The sequence below is a fragment of the Pagrus pagrus genome, assembly GCF_965226575.1.
Source record: "Pagrus pagrus genome assembly, chromosome: 14".
Classification (NCBI taxonomy): domain Eukaryota; kingdom Metazoa; phylum Chordata; class Actinopteri; order Spariformes; family Sparidae; genus Pagrus; species Pagrus pagrus.
Window position 1 is genome coordinate 10,478,141 of NC_140198.1, and position 20,401 is coordinate 10,498,541.

A 20,401-nucleotide genomic window follows, 5' to 3' on the forward strand; every position below is an offset into this window, starting at 1 on the left:
TTTCACAATAAAAGCGCCGGAAATGTCGATTTTTTAAAGATTAAAACAATATCTGTTGTACTTGAGGAAGAGATGACTTAATACACAGATTAGTAATAATGCAGGCTATTTGTACTTCACTAAAAATCACTCTATATGTTTAAAACTCTGCTGCCTATGAGCCACAATAATGGATCTTATTTTTTAAAACGCTTACAGGAAGTCTTGTGCTGTATGCTAACCAACCCGGTAGCTTCACAGTCGTTTGGAGCACAGTCGAGAGAGACAGAGGGTTTATTGTGGCGAGGGAGCGTTGAGTTTACAGTTTGTACTCTGTTATATAATTTCGTTTTCGTTGGGTGTCTCGGCGGCGTGAACCTTCTCCGTTGTCGATCACCAGCCGTTCAAATCGGAATGGCCGAACCGAGCGCCCGATATCAGCAGGTATGAGGACACTATCAGTGACTAGCTAACACGTTAAAGATTTAACACAACACTTTAACGGCAGCTTGTGTGGTGTTAGCGCTCACACTCAGTCAGGTGTGACGGTGTCACCCTCCTGACAGTGACGGTTTCCTATTCAACAGAGCTCTTTGTCATTGTCGTCATTTAAGCCATTTTTGCGATTAATTTTATTATCCTGTCGGTTGAAGCTGGCTTTTTAACAGCACGCTAACTAGCTAACATTAGCCTCCTCGTTAGCTTTTTTAGTTCGAGCTAACGTTCCGTGAATGTGGACTTGATTGTCTGTTCTGGCGTTTTGTCTCCGATTGTTTGTGGGTGTGTAGCGTTGAGTTATGTCTGGTTGAAGGCTTGCCAGCTATGAATGTCCCAGCTAGTTGGCATTGTTGGACACTAACGTCAGCAGGAAAGGTGTAACTTCGCACAACTGACACTTCTCCTAGATGTATGCTAACGTTAATGTTTGGACAGCACATGACCTACAGCGGTGGGTGTGTTCGCTCGTCATCCCGCTAGCTTAACTGTTAAATCCGCCAGCTAACCTGCTTAGCTAGCTTTTGGTAGGGCAGACAGTTACGTACCCATTATTACTTCTTAATTATTTCCTGGAAACAGTTATTTCCGTTGGTACTGCCTGTAGACATGTCATATTTTTGCATGTTCAGGTGATCAGACCGACTGAGACTCTCTTACTAGCAAGTACATTGTAGTTCATTTGAATTAAATCATTGGAAATGTTCCCTTTACTTGTTATTACTGTCCCTATTTACCCTGTAATGTAATCTCATGAATGTAAGGAGGGGGAAACAGTTCCTTTTATAGGAAATTATATGAAATTGTGGGACCTGTTATATCATTATCATATGAGATGAATGTCTTCAGGTTTTAAAGGCTGCATTACAGTAATGTGATGCTATTTTGGTTATTGCTCATGATTATTTATCAAAAAATCTCCCTACAGTATTGTCCCAATATCGATATTGAGGTATTTGGTCAAAAATATCATGTCATTTGATTTTGTCAGTGCTTTTGAAGACATTTAAAATATTGAGATGTATAATGTGTATCGTGATATAGCTTAAAAATATCATAATATTATTATCAGGCCGTATCATCTGGGCCAAAGGACCTGTAAAACTACGTGTCACCCGCACCAAAGGGAACAAAAGGTGTTGTGAATCTGTAATTTATACCTCTGCTCTGCAAACCCAGTTTTGCAGATTGACTCCTTGTAGTCAGTACCACTTCAAAGTCCTCAATGAAATCAGACACTCTAGTTAACCAATCAGATGTGCTCGGTTTGCAAACCTTGTTTAGCTGATTCAGGAGTAAGGAATAGCTGAATCTGGCTCCAGTGTCTGAGGGGACAGAAAAAAACCCCTGTGATCTTGTGTCTTTTAATTGATTGCCCTCCTCACGTGTTTCCTACTTTAAATGAGAGAAAAAGATCCAAGGAGAAACGAGAAACACACTGTGGTTGGTGGGTGCTCGTTTCCTCTTTTATAATGTTCATATGTGCTTGAAAAGCTTGTTTGATGCGGTCAGGGTTTCCATTCCTGTCTTGTGATCATTTTTATTGATGCTGAGCTTGTGAGTTTTTGTAAGCAGGCCAGGGTGTTGCGATAATCATTGAACACTACGCAGGAAGTGTAAAGCTCCTTTTCGGTAAAAGCATCTGTTTCAAATGGAGAGCAGCCAGTGTTGCCACCAGAGTATCGTAGCTTTATATGAACATGGAAGTGCTTTCTCTCCTCTCCACAGCTGCCCAATGAGGAGGACCCAGAGGGGAATCCACAGGTAGCAGCCGATGCTCCACCCCCATACAGCAGCATCGCAGCGGACAATGCTGGTAAGACCGTGACTCACCCAGATGTTTCTCTGCTGCTGTGGCGAATCATATATGTGTTGTTCTGCGCAGTATGGGATATGAATATTGATATCTTTTATGTCTGCAGTGTAAACTTTGCATTTCCAAAAGGATGATGTATAGATAGGTTAGAAGTAAATGCTTCCTATCTGCTGATACTAATATTTACCTAAATGTTAATTAAGTATGTATCTGATATAACAGCTGTGGCCTACTAAATTTGGCACACCTTGTTTTTCACAAGCTTCTTGATCCATATGCTGAAGGTCCTGATATAAAACTATAGAGCTGATCAGCTTAAATCATTGATGAGATATGAATAAAAGTTTAACTGAGAGAACACTTTTCTCTTAATTTAAGTGAAGCCTTCTAAATCGTCTAAAAAAGATCAACTTTTCCACCAGTTATTACACAATTATTACTATTAGAATATTTTTTGGTTGAACAAATGCCTTATTACAATAAAACAAAACATATGTGCACAGACACAGTAACCAACATGTCTAAGAACTTTATATAAAGTTGAAACACCCAGTCTGCTCGTAGTTGGACAGAGTGACGCTTCGTTTACTTCCTTAAAAAATCTTTGGTATTGTAGAGACACAAACCCACAACAGCCAAGTTGTCAAGTTGTGTGCCATCACTTGACTCGTGGAAATAACATGACTTTGTGTCAGCTGATGTGTTGTCATTATAACTTGGAAAAAGTGGCAGTCGGAGACCTCATAATTAGAGCCCGGCTGATATCTCAGTATCTTAGAGATTGTAATAGAGAGAAAGATACCTTGGGTAGTTTATAATACTTAAATTCCCATGAAAGTTTACTGTTTTTGAGCACTGATGTCATTTTAGACTGTTGCATTTAAACTGTAAGACATCCTGACGCTGATATAACGATAATGGAATTTTTTTCCAGTAGTATCGGTGTCAGCATTGGCCCAAAAATGGAGTATTGGTCGGGCTCTAGTCATAATTGTTTTTGATAACTCTGATCCCTCATTAGAGGATAAACTGGACTGAGACCAAACACACAGGATTCATTCTTTCAACAAAAGCTAGTTGCTTTCAGAAAGCCTCTTAGTTTGTTATAATAGCTGACTCATGTTACATCATATCACTCGAGGATATGTGGATAAAGGTGTTTATAGTGTTCATCCTGTCACTGTCTATTTTTAGTCACAGTCGGCTTCTTGATTGTTTGTTCCCACATTAGTATTAGAGGTTCATTGTTAGATCCCTCATGTGTTACTAGGGGGTGGCCTATATAACATGGTTCTATGTATTTCAGTGCGTCTTGATCTTGAAGAAGGCCTGAGGGGCAGAAATATCATCTAATTAAAGCAAACTGCATATGGAGCCAGAGTGTGCAACAGTTTTTCACTTTCTAACCATACGACCATACTCTCTCTGTTATATTTTGATAATCTAATAAGGTCAAAGAGCTGGTTGTCCATGGGGATCGGTAATAAAGTCTAGTTAAGAGTTCATTATTCATTAAGTCTTGAGTCTGTTTCCGCAAGCACATGAACAAAAACACTTGTTAAATAGTGGCTTTACATGTTGCAGCTGTCAGCTGTCAAAATACAAAATTAGACCGTGCACCAGTAAAACCTCTGCTTTTGTGTTTGAAACTGTGCTATTTCGTCTTCAGCCTACTTTGACTACAAGGAGGACGGGGCTTTCCCCAAGCCTCCATCGTACAACGTTGCGACTACACTACCTTCCTATGACGAGGCAGAAAGAACCAAGGCTGAGACTTCTGTTCCCCTGGTAACCGGAAGAGTGAGTGTCTCATTTTTTCTTTTTTGTTTTGCATGTGGTCACATTCAGTGTGCACACTCGCACATAGACACACACTGTAGCTTGTGCTCAAACGCTTCCTGTGTTGTCTGCGAGGCAGGAAGTACGCATCGGAAATTTTCTTTTTGTTTTGTCTTCAGAACTTTGTATGCAACTTTCTTTCTTAGTATTTCCCACGTGAACCGCTGTCAGCCTTCGATGCTGCTTTGAACAACAGATAATGATTTATTATCACTCATGTTAAAAAGCATTTAGTGATATTTAGTAATACCACAGTGTGTCTCACAAATGCTCATAGGTGCCAGACTTTTTTCTGAATGCTTCAATCCTCCAGGCCCCTTTGCTCCTGGGTTTGTTCGACCTGAGTAAATATCAGTGTAGTATATGAAACATGGAGGGAGCTTAAGACTAAAACAAATAATAGGAGGTATTTAAAATGTATTTTCCAGTGTTTCCAATGGTACTCCCACTGTGTTTTCTGTTTATGATATGCAGTCTCTGGATTTCTCACTCCAGTGAAATCTCCTCTCCTAATTTGCTTTCAATTTCATTTCTATGAAAACAGAGCTTTATTTGAAAACTTAAACAGCTTTGAATTAAAAAAAAAAAATGACACTGTGTACAGCCCTACATTCAAAAAGCTGTGGGTGTTGTGGAGGAAGACATTAATAGTCTGATGATGCAGTTCTCCACGGCTGCAACTACATGTTACTAGACTCTTTTTCACTGATAGAACATTTAAAAATGTAGCTCCTTTTCTTGACATATTGTTTCTGTTTGAGACGTTAAAGTTTGTGTGTATAACCTTTTTCCTTTCCAGTTATAATGTAGTCGTCCTTTTTACTTCTGACGAAGGGCAAAGCACGCCTAATCTTCTACAGCATGACGATAACCTGTTTTAAATGCGTGAGGGGCTGTTTAAAAAGGACACCAGACCAGGACACCTCTGTGTGTAGGCTCGTCACGAGCAGCTCATAAAAGAAAGCAATCTTTTTTAAGCAGCAGAAATTCATACATACCTGAAGTGTATAACTGAAAAATTGTTTCTGTTCAAAGTCGACAGGAAAAGTGTCTTATCAAATGAAAAATGACAGCTCTAACATCTCTGACCTCTAGTGGTCACTGTGATGCCTTACTTACTGCATGTGGGGCCACCCTGTTTGATTTTTGGTGTTGTGTTTCTCTGCCACACACTGCCTTGCGCTCAGCAGCAGCCTCAGCACAGGGAACGCCTGGAGACTTTTGACGATGTAATTCGCAGTTCACTGGAGGTAACTGGAGAGTGTATGATGAGAGGAAGTGTATTTGGTCCTGGTTTTTGTGTGTGAAGACACAGATGTTTCAGTATTTCAGTGTATGTATTCAGCACCCCGCCCTTTCTGTATGTTTGTGTATGTAGAGTGTAGCTAGTGCTTAGTAGATAGTCACACAAGATTTGCTGGTTGTCCTGATGTCCTACATTGAATTTGACTGCCTCCAGACCTTTGGGTAAAGTGACAATAATAGTAATTCAATGGGCTTGCTGTGTTGTGTCGGTTCCATTAGTCTGGTGGTTGTTTGTGTTATATTTTCTCTCTGTTGCCAACAAAGCTTGGTTCACATTAGCAGGTGCTTACCCGTGCTTAACCACAACTCGCTGTGACCTCAAGTCACTACACAGTACATCCAGAATTACAAATACACCAGTATGAATTGGTTAAAATAAAACAAAATTCACCCAGTTGATTGATTTGACTGATCTGAAGACTGGAAACAGTTTCATAGGAGTGAAGTAAAGCCCTGGAAAGCTCTGCTACTGCTTCGTTGTGCCGCTGTGATGAAATTGTTTGAGTGCCTGAATAGCTCACTTTTTGTTTTGCTCTTCTGTCGCTTGTTCGATCGCAGGATGAAGACTTTGTGACCAGAGACGACTTTGAAGATGCGGATCAGCTGAGGATAGGAAATGACGGCATCTTCATGCTCACTTTTTTCAGTTAGTTCCCCAGTCTACTTGTGTCTGTTTATTTTCTGGAGTATCTCCAAATTTTCCCAATCAATAAAATCTGTAGCGTCTAAGCTAGAAGGTTATGTAAGTCAATCAATCGTAATAATTGAAGTAGTACTATAAGTAAGTATTTCAATTGTGACATAAATTTAAAAAATACAAAACTCAGACCTGTTTTTTTGTTTTTTTTGCTAAAAAAACACACAAAACATAAATCAAAACAATTCTGAATGTAGAAACATGAACAAAATATTTTAACACTTTAAAAGATGTCATTTTTTGTTTTTATGAGCAGGCGTTTTCATAGTTTTCATCTGTACTTTTGCCTGTTGTTATGATTTCTCTTAAAATACTTCATATCCCTTAAATCTGAGCACAAAATGAATAAACACACAACACATACGTATCCAAAAACAATTCTGAATTTAGAACCATGTGATGTAATTTCCCATATTCTCTTAAAATACTTTATATCCCTAAAGTATGTACCATTAAAGTTAAAAGTCTTTGTGTCATTAAAGCATAAGGAAGGATACAAATATTAAAGTGGTATGATAAAAGTCGACCTGCCTCTCCTCTCTCTTCATTAAGTGAACATCTAGCTACAACCATTTTTATTTTGGATCGGTTTAAACAAGATCATGCAAACAACATCTCCCGCGGCCAGTTGGGGGCCTGATTTCATAGGGTTAATAAGTGACATTTTTCCCATGGCTGATGTCTAACTATCTTTTTCCTCCATCCTCTCTTCAGTGGCATTCCTGTTCAACTGGATCGGCTTCTTCCTCTCTTTCTGTCTGACCACCTCAGCGGCCGGCCGCTATGGGGCCATCTCAGGCTTCGGTCTGTCCCTCATCAAATGGATCCTCATAGTCAGGGTACGTACGCACACACACAAACATAGACATTACACAGCGCACATACAAACACATAAAATGTGGTTTTATGTACGCACAAACAACTCAAAAGCCCCAAACACCACTCTGGTATTTTAATGTTGGTTCTGTAGTGGTTGGCTTGTTGGCGCTGCACTGTTTCCTCAAAGATCTCTTTAAAAAGGCCCTGTTTCCTTCGTTCACTTTAAAAATGCAGGACTCATTTGAGTTAAACCATTGCAGGCCATATTTATTCTAACCAGTCATTTCTGTCGTTCTGTTGGGTTTCTAGTTTTCCACATACTTCCCGGGTTACTTTGATGGACAGTACTGGCTGTGGTGGGTGTTCCTGGTGTTGGGTAAGTAGCCAATTTAAATCAATCAAATTGGGAATCAAATGCTTTTTACCCTGATTGTGACCCAGTTCAGCTCCGTGGAGCTCCGTTGCAGCAGGGTTGAGGTTTCATAGGCTGTAGTTAAAGTTACAGCAGGAAAACTGACCTTAGTTAACCTGTTATTACAAGATAATGATGGAGGGTAATCTTTAAATTCATGATTTCAGTGAAACGTAGATCCAATTTTCCCTAACCCTTAACTACTGTATATAGTAGTTACTATATAACTAAATAACCATTGATGTTTGAACCAATGGTTATTGAGTTATGGCTGATTAATTCTGAGCCCCGCCCCTTTTTGAGGATATTTTGATTGATAGCGGCAATGTTTTTCGACTGCTCTTGCTCATTTGTTGATGAAGTGTGTATCCTATTCCCACAAGGCTGTTTACCCAACTTGGTGTGTATTGAATCGAATTTGAAAATAGTGCCACCATGTGGCAGATTTGACCCGTATTTCTTGGGAAGCATTTGCACCCTAACCTTAACCCAAATTTCATGTCCCTAGCTCTTTTAAGCTCACAGCAATTTGAGCTGCGGCAATAGACAAATAATTATAAATAATAATAAACTGGTACAAACTTCATAGCTATTTTCACCTCACAGTGTTGTTTTTGGCCGCAGCAGGCACCTGTTTTCAGCAAAAACCACAGACATGTATCTATAGTCTTTATTTCTTATTTATGTTATGCTATTTATGTTTATTAAGTTATGTTTAATTTTATTTCAAACAGCTTCTTACTCTGATGTGTGGTAAATTGTGTGTTAGTACTTTAATCTTGTGCGACCTGGCAAATGAGAGCAGTCTTATCTGTAGGTTTTTCTCATCAGGGTTTATGGTTAACCTAAAGACCCAGTCCGAACCTCTGAGTCACACCTACCGCTCCTGCCAAGTCCTAACATGGAGTTATAATGTTGTTCCCTCTAGCACTTCTAGTTGCGTCTCACAGTCTCATCCTTTCACTCCTCAGGCTTCCTGCTCTTCCTCCGAGGATTCATCAACTACGCCAGAATCCGCAAGATGGCCGACACCTTGTCCACCCTGCCCCGCACCCGAGTCCTCTTCATCTATTGAGCTCACACTCCATCGGTTTTCATCATCTTTTTCTTTTCTCCTTTTCCGTGAGACATAACGTCTGGCTCTATCCAATCCAAAAGGGAGAAGAGAACTTTTTTTTTCCTCCTTTGCTTGACATGACTCGGACAATGTGAGGTCTATTGTCCCCTCTTGGTGTAAAATAGTGAATGCTGACAAATCTGTAAAACCCTTCAGTTGTTAGTGGTGAACTGTCAAGTGCTATTTGCAATTATGAAGTGTGTGATGTATAAATTAATGCCTTATTTACTGTTTTACTATCTGTTGGTACAGTAGCAGAGGCATGCACTGTCTCCTGTGCAGCCACCAGGGGGCAGTGTTGTTTGTGTTATTTTTCACCAGTCTTCAATACGATGAAGTCATTTGTATAGAGGGGTGGCTCTCAGCCCAGGGGTCAGTGGGTAATTTTGGGGTTATGGGTTGATTTATGGAGTGTGAAATAATATATTTCGAGTATCAACTTAATGTGTTTTTAACCTTTCTGACCAATATTTTGTGTCCCTTGTGAAATAGTATATAATTCAGGTAATATAAGACTGAAAGAAGGGAAATTTTGGAGGGGTTCAGGGGCTGAAAATGTTGAGAACGACATGTATAAAGTGATCAGCGGTCGGATTTCCCCCCAACAGCATTTTTCCTCATGTATTTAGGGGTTGTCCATACTTACACAAGCTGTAATCGGGAATAAGTTTACCTATTTATGATACATGTATGTCAGCAGAGAGGTGACGCTGCAGGGATTCGGTTTCTGGTTAAATAGATGAGTCCTCCTCCCTGTCTTAGTCACTTGCACCCCGTTGATTTCCACTGTAGAAGAAAATATTGTATTGCCAGATGTGATTTGGAAACCCTGTCCTTTGAAAATTATAAATATATTAATACAGAGCAGAGATTTTTCTTCTTTTTTTGACGTTAAACTAAAAGTGATTTCTTTTTGTTTACCCTCATTCTAGTCAAAGTGGAGTAATTATTTTTTATTGCAAGAATTTTAACCCTCCGACTTGGAAAATGTTTGGAATTAAAGTGTAAAAAGTGCATTTTGTGTTCTGAGCTATTTAAAAAACAACAACAAGCTTCCAGTAAAAGTATCACATGACGTAACAGCCATTTTGCTCATTATTCAGGTTGCAGGGTACCACTTTCTCTCAGCTGGCTCGCCACAACAGCTTGAAATTACAGCGTGTTGTCACATATACTGACAGAGAGCTGTCACTGCTGGAACGTACCCATTTACATACACATTTCAGTCCACTTGCTTCAAAAGAGTCACAAGATCTCCCCTTCCTAGGATCATTAAAAGGTCCAGTGTGTGGTATTTAGTGGCATCTGGCTCAACTGAACACCCCTCGCCAGGGTTGCCAAGTCTGCTTATTATAAGCAACTTTAGGCTTGTTTTTCTGTGAAGTCACTTCAAAATATTGTTGGAAGTTGTGTTTTTTTAGGGGGGGGGGGGGGCTTTTTACTCAAGTGTAGCTGCTCCTTCTGTCCCTCCCCTTATACACAACACAAAACTCGGGTGACATTTTAAACCACGTAGCACTTTTAGCTAACAGTGCCAGAGACGTGGGCGAAATATGGGAAGAAATATATAACCAAGAGTGGGAGAAGGAGGCTGTATTGAGAGACTGTTCAAATGCACTCTGCAGATACTGAACGTTTAGTGTGAAATATGAGCACATGCAGATCTTCATCATGTCAGTTTATGTAGGTAACACACAACATATTGAAGCCCCAGGTAGTGGATTAAACAACCTTGGTACTGTTTAAAGTCATATATTACTGTTAGCCCTAACAAAGTTCACTGTTACACTTGTGAGTACATTATGCAGCTTCTTTACTTTCATTTTCATTACTTTATTAAATCCAGATTTTTCTGTAAGCCTGTTGAACTTCTGTCAATGGAGCCTCCTAAATCCTACACACTGGACCTTTAAGATGTGAGACTTCAATGTGTTTTTTTCTGTTTCTTCTCCAACATGTCTAAATTAGAGAGAAGAATTCTATAAATTTTTTTTTTAGACTTTGATCAAGATGAGTATGAACTCAACCTCACCCTCACGAGCGTACCGGGCCTAAATAAAAACATAACCACCATGTTTAGTATTTTAGAGCGTGGTCTCAGAAAGGTTACAGCCACAGAGGAGAGGAAGCCTCGTTGACCATGATGTTCAGTTACTGACATGAGACGTGCTTTTAGCCGTGCTAAATTTAACACAGGAGACGCGTGCATGTGTGTGTATGCGCAAGACTCGAGATGATTTACTGGTGGTGGCTAATTATACATGTCAGCGGTGTGTTTCCTTGCAGTTGGAGCAGGAAGTGAAGGTCACCCCACCTGGAAGCCGTGTCACAGCAACTGACACAGCCTCTGGTTTCACTGGAAACTTTTATTTTTCAGCGTCAGTGTCGAAAATCATCTCTCCGGGGCTCTTCACCCCCATCATGGCTGGATGGATATTGGCCTCTAGTGGTGCTCAGTTGATATGACATTGGCTCCATTCAGGTCATCTTTCACGGGGCACAGGGGAGGAAATGTCACTTTCAATTCACATAAATGATTATTTTACAAGAGCGGCGCGCAGGAGTCGAGCAGAGCAGATTTTCACGCGTGCGTAAAGGGGTATAAATGTTGTGACGGGAAATTGACAAACGTATACATTTTCTCAGTTGCTGCTTTCATCAAATCAGATATCCTGAAGTCATTCCTTCTTTTGCATTGTGCACTTTGGCAAAATAGAAACAGCTGTGGTTCAGAAATTACAGAGCTCTAGGCTCAGTAGCTCTAGGCTGAAAATTTGAACTTTAAACTGCCCAAGCTTCACAAAATTGAGCGCGTTAAGATAATTTTTTGTCCACTTCTTAGGGCACAAAAAACACATAAAGGCTGGAAAAGGAATGGGGGGCAAAGGTTATTTGCCAGACCATCAACACCAGTCTGCTGAACCACCACGTCACCAGATGACCTTGGATCAACAAACCTCATTTTGCCAGGTGCAGACGGGTTTAACCGCTGACAGTGTTTCAGCTGTAAATCCTGGCAAAGCACACAAACAACAAAATTCCTTATCGTCCACATCTTACACAAATTCAGCCTCGGTCCGCTTGAATCCCTCCGTAACGTCATCCCTCCTCTGCTCCAGCAGGGTCACCCAGTGCAGGTGTTCTTGTTATCCAGATGTCATTCATAAAATTGCTCCATTGTGCCAAGAGCTGTCTGTGTCTTGTCAGCTGCCCTCGATTTACAGAGACGGAAGTATTTCTTGGAGTAATTGATGGGAATTATGTGTGCTAGGGCAGCCAAGTGCCTGCACTGCTTGCATGTTTTAGCTATCAAAAGATAAGAGGAGGCTTTTTGATTTACAGAGAGCCTGGGAGTGAGCCATCTTTCCAAAAGAGAGATGCTTTACCTTCCTGGCTTCTGTTAGACAGACTTTTTGCGCAAAGACAATTTGTATACGATCGACGGTATGAAGGACGAAAAGACCTTTGAAACAATAGAGAGACTGAACTGCTCTATGAACACTGGTCAAGTTTGTTCAGAGGTTGTGTTTTCTGTGGCTATTTCAAGTAAATACTAGACTAGACTTTTAATATATATATTAATATATCTGTGATTAACCTGACATATCTGTAGGATTTAATAAGCACTGAGTTGGTAAACTCCTTGCGGGCCTCAGACATAATTAAACAAAATCAGTTGTTAAAAAACTATTTACAGCTGTCCTTTTCCTACTGAGAGATGTCAAAAAGGCCCTTAAAATTATTTTAGTACAACAGCAGCACGTACTGTGTAGGACCATGTGAGTCACAGGTCGTTTGTGCGATTGCGTCCTCAGTTTTTGGACCTGAAACTGCAGCTTTTCATTGACTTTGTGTAAGTTAACATCTCCAGACTCCAGTAAGCTATAGAAAGAAAAAAGTTACTGAGCAAGTCTCGCTCTGATTGCTCATCTTTAATAACTTCCTGTCATTCAGGATTCTGCAATTTCAAATCTCTTGTCAGCTATTATCTGATAATTGCGTTTTGTTGCTGTTGGACACAGAGAGACCTCCCGCCCGTTTACCAGTATTTATGCTAAGCTAAAGCTAACAAGCTCTTGGCTTCAGCTCACAAACATGACAGTGGTATCGATCTTCTTATTAAACTTTCATCGAGAAAGCCGATGCACTTGCCAGAATGTCAAACGATCCCTTTAATTAAGCCTGGGGTGAACAATGGCTGAGGTTTGAAATCAGAATCATGTGGTATGATCATTACTTCCTCTATTTTTAAACTTTCACCTCTCATCTACCAACACTGCTGGTCGAGACAGCAAGACGCTGATCGTTTAAATTGCTCCACTAAAGTTGCCCAACAGTGTAAAACTGGCTAAAACTACTACATGAAGGTAAAACATGAGCATTTATAAAAAGGAAAATTCCCTCCCATACATGGCACACCAATTTGGATTTTTAAAACAATGATTACTCTGACGGACTGTCACTTTATCAGACAGACAGACAGATGGATTGATTTTGGAAATAATAAAAAAAACCCACAATATATAAAATAAAAATACATTAGCATAGGTGCAGAAGAAACAACACAGCAACAAGCAGTGCAACATTAAACACAGCACCAGGGTGTAGTGCTAGGAGGAGCTCCAGAGGGCGCTGTTGAGCACAAAGGGAGCTGAGGCCTGCAGAGTTTTCTCAGAAATTCAGATGGTGGAACCAGTGAAAGGCGGGTGGAAAAATCACTTGTAACATGCTTATCCCCCTAGCCAAGACAAAGATAGATAAGAAAAAAACCTCTGGCTTTAAAAAGATCCATTCTGCTAACAGGAAGGGGTTTCTGGGAAATGTGGTCTAAAGTCTGAGACGCACGAGAACAACTCGTGTGATTTGGAGGCTGGCGATCATCTCCACCAACCTCCAGTTATAGCAAGATATCAAAATAAATTGACATGAGAGAGTGTGGGATTAGAAACCCTTGAGACATACCGCTGCAAACTTTTCACATTTTGACTTCCTCCTTCTTTATTTAAAGTCAGAGCACCCTGCAGGAGAATTCCCATCACCTTAAACAAACTGCAGTCAGTCGGAGCCTCCTGCTGTCAGTCTGAGTTTCAGATGGGAGGTTCCTCAGGATGTGGGGAGGATGTGGGTTGCATCCAAATGATATGTCCTTCTTTACTTCTTTACTGTGTGTGCGCGTGTGTGCGTGTGATTGGGGCAAGGGGAGGGGTGTTATCATTGATGTGTGAGTCATCCTGACCCTCCCCTCCCCTCTCCCTGCACTTCATGTGGCGTGTGCGTAAGTGTGTGCCTATACGTGCATGTGCCGGACCGAGCGTCCTGTCGGTCGACGTGTGTTTGTGCCGTGTGGAAATAGGATTGCTTCTAATGCCATGAAACAGGCTGTGTGTGCATTGCATGATTTATTTATTTATCTTTTTTTTCTACGTGTGTGTGTGTGTAATGGCGCATGACGTGAGCATCCCTGTGTATTTTGTGTGTGTGTGTTTGTGAAGTTGGTAAAGCAGTGGTGAGTCATCCACAGGCCAGCATTGCCTGTTACCATGGGTCACACACAGCAGGTACCCCACCTCCCCATGTAATCCTTCTTCTTTTTTTTTTTTTACCCACCTCTCTTCCTTATCCTCTTCCTCCTCCTCCTCCATCTCCTCCTCTTCTTTTTCCTCTCTGACTCACAGATGACTCCCCCACCACCACCGATGACATCACCACCCCCTCCCTAACACTTTATTGTGGTGAATCATACTGTACGTTGAGATTTTCTCTCCTCCTGTCTTCAGCCAACCAGCGGGGCAAACCTGAATGTCAGCCATTCATTCATAAAATCAGGCTCGACGCGCTGAAGCATTCATTCATAGGTCGCTTCAGTGATGTCAGCCTTTATAACATGTATAGAGTGATGTAATCACAGGGATTAGACAGACAGATACTCTGCGTACGTTCAGGGACAGATAACACAGTCGAGTACTCGAATAACCGTCGCTTTTCTCATAATTTATCCACAATTTGTTATCAGGATTGTCCAATTTTTATGTCTCTGTGTGCACTTAATGGTAACATGAGGCCAAGCCGAGTTACTGGAGGTCTATAGAACCAAAGGCATGTATGATGAGAGCTGCAGAAAGGTTAAACATCTCCAAAGATGGAAGGGGAATTGACCACTAGTATAGAGCAAAGCAAACAAGCACAGGGATGTGCAAACAAAAAAAGGAAGAAGAAGAGAGCAAGGTAGCAAATTTAGGATATAAGCATTCCACATTTTGAAATATTCCTTTTTTTATATAAGGAAAGAGAAGCTCTGGATGTGTTTGTTTGACCTCAGGGATAAAGGAAGCAATGCCGACTGAGCCAATGAGGTATTTTTGACGCTTGATTTGTCCATTTGCAAGTGGGTTTATTATTGACGCGAAGACAACTGAATTGTTTCCGCCGCGTCGCCTGTCAGCCTTCATTTCCCCATGAAATGGTGGCAGACAGAGCTGCGTCATGAAAGCGAGGCTCATATGGAATCAATCTAAATGCAGATGGTGTCAATACTTTATCGCCGTTACGTTGCGCAATCAACATTTACGTCAAGTTGATATGTTAAAGGCGCAATTATGTAAGCACTGGCCTCCTGTCGAATTCATGCTAAAAAGCAAATAACTGCTAACTGCTGCTCAATGGAGGTGCTGTTAGCTAGTTAGCTCAGTTAGCCCCGAAGCTAGCATTCTGGACTGGGAGCTCGGGAAGTGTCTGTGTATCACATCACTTGTTAAATACTGGTTAAAGCTTTTTTTAGTTAGTATTATTCAACATGCATCATCAATTGTATTGTTTTCTTCAATGCAAGGTAGGCTGCATATAAGAATACCTTATATCAGGCCGATGCAATGTGCTTTCTATGGCCCTTTCAGTCATTTACCATGAAAGTATATCAAGATTTTGCAACTTTCAAATAATGGTATTTCCGGTAATTCTCCATTGACAGTAATGTACTGTCATCACATGTCTCCCTTGAGTTTTTATGCTGGTTGGCAGTATTTAGTCTATTATATGAAAAATGACCCTTGTTTCTCACTTTACGCCTCACCTCCACAGACTGCTGACCACTTGAGTTCCTGCGGACGTTTCTGAATGTCAAAAACGAAAAAAAAAAATCCGCTGTGTTGTCTGTGTTATGAATGTCTGTGCACGCCGGCGCTTGGTTAATGAGATGCCGGCGTATCAGGCGAGTGTATCCATGACTTCATCCTGTGGTGATGTCAGAGATGAGGGAGTGCAGTCACCACACTGTTTATCAATTCTGAAGATAACTGGTTAGAAGCTAATCTCCCTAACGCTCCTAATGGTTTTTAATTGGCTAAATCTACTGTTGTGTTGCGTTGCATGATATGGGACTATATTCTGTTCATCAGTACCAACTATTACAGTGTATCATGCTGAATTTCACATTGTGTTTTTATCCTTTTCTATTCACAGTTTTTAGATTCTGAGCTCATTCTTAACTCGGACTTGTCTCGGACACCTCGCGCTCGCACACACACACACACACACACACACACACTTCCTGTCAACAGTTTAATTACTGTTACAAATCACTGCTCTTGGCAATCTAGCTCATATTTGACGGCACAAGCTGTAACCATGGCAACAACAAACCTTGCACAACCTTAACGGTTGAACCCAAAAGTCATGGTGAAACTAACTCCGAGATATTCACTCCATCTGCCAAGAATTTCATCTTTTTTTTCATAATCTGCTCTCTTTGCTGAGCTCTCGCGGTTTAAGCGCTGATCATTTATGTACACGCACTACTGCAGTGTTGTGTTATTATCTGTAGTTGTGTACTGTGTCATTGTACTGCGTAATATTCTATAATATGGCGTGACACAGTTTGGGTTCGTTCTGCTGGTGTGGATCCACCTGCCGTCTCTCTCTCGGCTCACACGGGGCTTTTTTTTTTTGTGAATGGAGACTTGCTGTGCTATGACGGGAGGATGGATGAATGGGAGGGAGGGAGGAGGGGGGGAGGAGGGGAGGTAGCGACGGGCGGATGAATGGGAGGGATGGAGGGACGCGTGTGGCGAGGGAGGGAGGGAGGGAGGGATGGAGGCTACGTCACATTACGTTTCCGCAGTGCATCAAGGGAACTGGTCTGTCTGTGACTCATACTGTCGGGATGGGGAGGGGAGGAGGTGATGGAGAGGGGAGAAAGAGAGAGAGAGAAGGGCAGAGGGAGGAGGAGGAGACAGAGAGGAAGAGGATGAGGAAGAGAGAGAGAGAGAGAGAGAGAGAGAGAGAAGGAAAGGATGGGTCTGGTCTTTTTTTGTCCTACCTTTGTTATTTTTTTTCCTTTTCCATCGCTCCATCCTCCATCAGTGATGTAATACAGGTGACCTATTCATCACAGCGAGGAAGCCTTCCTCCTCTTCCTCTTCCTCTCCTCTCCTCTCATTTTATCTCTGTCTCCCCTCCCTCCCTCCCTCCCTCCCTCCTCGCTCAGCTGACTGGCTGAATGCATGAATGAACAGGCCTCTCTCCTTTTATTGCGGTGGGGGGAGGGGACGACACAGGAAGCCGTGAGGCAGACGCAGAGCAGGAGAGGAGGAAAGAGCGAGCGATAAAGAAGAGAGAGAGGGAGGAGGAGGAGGAGGAGGAGGAGAGAGAGTTCCCATGGCATCCGAACAGATACACACTGACTGCTGATCTCATCCTTTACGTGTGGAGCTGTTGCCATTGTCTGTCTGTCTATGCGCCTATGTGCGTAATGTATGAATGGACGCAACCTTGTTTCATTCATTGAGAAATCCATGTGCACATTCTCTGCCTCTGTATAGAGCGGACACTTCCTCCCTGTGTCACCTTCACCTGCTTTACAGGAAGAGTCTAGGCTAAGTATGAATACAGTGAGAAGTCACACAGTTTTTCATGTGATAATTAGGTCAATCAACACGAATCTGATGGATTTGTTGTAACTGGGTCACATTTTTGGCTGTAATGCGGCGGTAACGTGACTTTAACAGAGCAGTGTTCATTAAAATGTGGCTTTTGCAGCACACGCAGGTAAATATGTTGATATTCATCACATATATTTGAAGTTTATCCAGTGACATTTTTTGAATTTCACATTTCTAAGGTAAGTTAAAATGTCCAAACCCAAGTAAGCGATAACTGAAACTTTACATTTCTTTATGTTGCAACTTCCTATGTTGTGACAGCGCTGTGCTTATGGTCTGGTCAGGCACCAAAACCACTTGGTTAGGGTTAGATGTCCCAAAGTCTTGTCGAAAACACCTGCTTTATCGCTCGAATACAGGGCTGGCGAAGTCCCAATTTCTCGTAAAAATTACCCGGTGTTAGTCACCTCGAACACGGCTTGAGTTTGTCCCTAGGTCTCCTTAAAAATATCCAGTGGTATCATGCTTACAAATGTTGAAATGCAGTCTCACACTCGGGCCACTGGCAGTCATCTGGCCTGTGACTGCACCGCCATCTCCACCTCATGATTAGACATTCAGGTCATAATACACTACAAAGTTCCCTGATGGACAAAAATTATGGACAAGGCGGAGGCAGGCTACACTGACGTGAAGCAGCTGCAGAGTCCGTTATTTTCTATATCAGCACATCTGGATGTGCAGTATCACCCAAAGCTATGTTTATCAGTGTTTTTATAGCAACAATGTGACAAACCCACAGAGATCCATCAGTGGACGCCTTTTCTAGCTTAGCTGTTGTAGTTTTACGGCCCACAACATACATCCTGGAGCATTTAGCCACGAAAGAGAACAGCTGAGGTGAAATCAATAGCCAATAATAATATTTAGTGTCTTTCAGCTCATTGTTTTGGTTCGGCTGCCCACAACTTTACTGATTTGGTGCAGACTGTTTCAGCCTGACATATCGTTGTACATAATTTACAAAGTTAGTGATGAACAGAGGGAACATTTAGCAACTAAAGAGCAAGACATTTCCCTGTGGAGTTTGTAGAGACCAAAGAAAAGCTAAAAAGGAGAGAGAACAGACTTACATCTGCGAGGTGAAATGCTAACATTGCTCTCTGTCTGCAGGGTGTATAAAAAGCTCACATGTTAACCGTATCCATATCATCCATATCAAACTGGTCTGTAATTTGCTGTTTGCAAAATTCAGTTTAATATCACCAGATTTAAGCACGACACAAAGGGACGATCGAAGCCTGACCAGGGAGGCAACTTATGTAAATAACTACAAATACAGATATGTGTAGTAACTGATAAAAGTATGCACAGTGCTGTATGTCGCATGCATTTGTGGTACATACTGTATGTGCCTACATTATGTTCATATCTGGTTACTTTGCCATATAGACCATATGTATGAGTGTGTGCACGTGCGTGTGCACGCTCGTTGCCAGTCATCAGACCCTGGTTGTCTCTGCCTCCACCTTGTATGAGTCAGAGCTGCAGTACAGTGTGGGAGGGGCTGGGATTGGATATCCTCCTGGTGGCTCGTCCACACGCACACACACACATGCATGCACGCACTCTTAAGTATTATTATACTCGTGAGGACCCTCAGTAATAGAGTACATTCCACAGATACCCGCCGTGAGGGTCTAAAAGTCAAATTGGTCATAGATCAGATGTAAAAGGACACACGGGCGGAAACGAGCAGACGCCCTCCTCACATCCAGAGAGACGTATGACGAGACGAACGGCAAACAGTGAAATATACGTGTCTGCAGTTAACACACGCAAGCACACATACATACAGTCCACAGACACAGACACACAAACACAGCATGCTGTCACATCCGGCCCTGCGCTCCACAGCGTGGCCTATAATTAGCTGCCTGCAAAGCTGACTGCCTAGAGATGAGATGAGCTAACCAGAGAGAGAAGGAGAGGAAGAAAAGGAGATGAGCGAACCACATGGAGGTAGATGCTCCTCCACTGAGAGAGAGGACGAGGGGGAGGAGGAGGAAAAAAAATGAGAAACAGAGGTGAAGCTCCATGACGCTGAAGCCCAGATATGATGGAGGAGAGATGGAGCACATTCATAGGAATTTAACCCCCAAAGAGTGTTACAGTGCCGTCAGTGCAGGGGGATCAAACACCAAACCCTAACAGTGACACACACTCGTTCTCGACCCGTTCAGCAACACGACACAACCAAATAAGGGATTGGAGATGTGTGTGGCTTCTTCCTCTGCACATGCTCTGGAGCAGACTGGAGCATTTTTATGAATGGAGCTCCGAGCTCCAGCAGCCAGAGCGGTAAAGTATGTCAGAGCACTATAATGAGAGCGGTGATGGTCTCTTAAGTAGCACAATTTCATCTGTATAACAAAAGTAGGCTCGAGACTCGGCTGTGAATGAATGAGTCAGGATCGACGTAACCCGGCTACATCAGCGCTGTAGGCGGGGGGGTCGATGGCGGGGGGGTGCTAGGGAGAAAAGACAGAGAGAGAGAGAGAAGGAGAGAGGGAGGGGTTTGTGTATGACTCATACTCTCTCCTCTCTCATTGTCACTCCACTGCAGTAGCATTGGAGGACTTCTGGCCTGCTGTGGGTTCTCCCTACTTTATCTCCATCTCCCCGTCTGAGTCTCCATCGGCTCCACGGCCTCTCTGCACCGTCGCTTTGTCTCATCCACGCGTCTGCCCTCTCCTTTTTAAGATCTTCAACCTTCACTTTATGTTTCGATGCCACCGGTGATGAACTCTTAAACCCACCGACCCTGGTGGTGGGTCGGTCAGTGCAAAGTTGTGCAGTGCAGCCGAACAGAACTATTTCAGAATTTCAACGAGGGGGTCGAAAAGTTTCCAAAGATACCAAATATGTCAGGTTTTCAGTTTTGAGAGAGCACCAGTGCCACCTTAGTCTGCAAGTCAACCTCTGAGAGTGTGAGCTGCTTCTGTACCTTTATGAAGCAGATTTTAAAAGCCACCGTGACACACAT

General features: G+C 42.2%; 1 protein-coding gene across 3 annotated transcripts; it reads left to right on the top strand.

Annotated features, from left to right (window-relative positions):
- The first annotated feature begins 230 nt into the window (after window positions 1-230).
- Window positions 231-9,493, top strand: LOC311269712 (NEDD4 family-interacting protein 1-like). 3 transcript variants are annotated; one of them, XM_084374056.1, is made up of 8 exons: window positions 231-423; window positions 2,203-2,290; window positions 3,960-4,090; window positions 5,317-5,379; window positions 5,993-6,080; window positions 6,846-6,970; window positions 7,260-7,326; window positions 8,334-9,493. In XM_084374056.1, the coding sequence occupies exons 1-8, from the start codon at window positions 394-396 to the stop codon at window positions 8,435-8,437; spliced, it is 696 nt and encodes a 231-aa protein (XP_084230182.1). In that variant the 5' UTR covers window positions 231-393; the 3' UTR covers window positions 8,438-9,493. The 3 variants fall into 3 exon arrangements, with proteins under 3 accessions (XP_084230182.1, XP_084230183.1, XP_084230184.1); XM_084374057.1 differs by having other exon boundaries at window positions 232-423; window positions 5,320-5,379; XM_084374058.1 differs by lacking the exon at window positions 5,317-5,379 and having other exon boundaries at window positions 233-423.
- Window positions 9,494-20,401: the final 10,908 nt, after the last annotated feature.

Coding starts and splice junctions, on each gene's coding strand:
- LOC311269712 (XM_084374056.1), top strand. CDS start 394: ATGGCCGAACCGAGCGCCCGATATCAGCAG. Junction 2,291..3,959: donor CATCGCAGCGGACAATGCTG/GTAAGACCGTGA, acceptor TTTCGTCTTCAG/CCTACTTTGACTACAAGGAG. Junction 5,380..5,992: donor TAATTCGCAGTTCACTGGAG/GTAACTGGAGAG, acceptor GTTCGATCGCAG/GATGAAGACTTTGTGACCAG.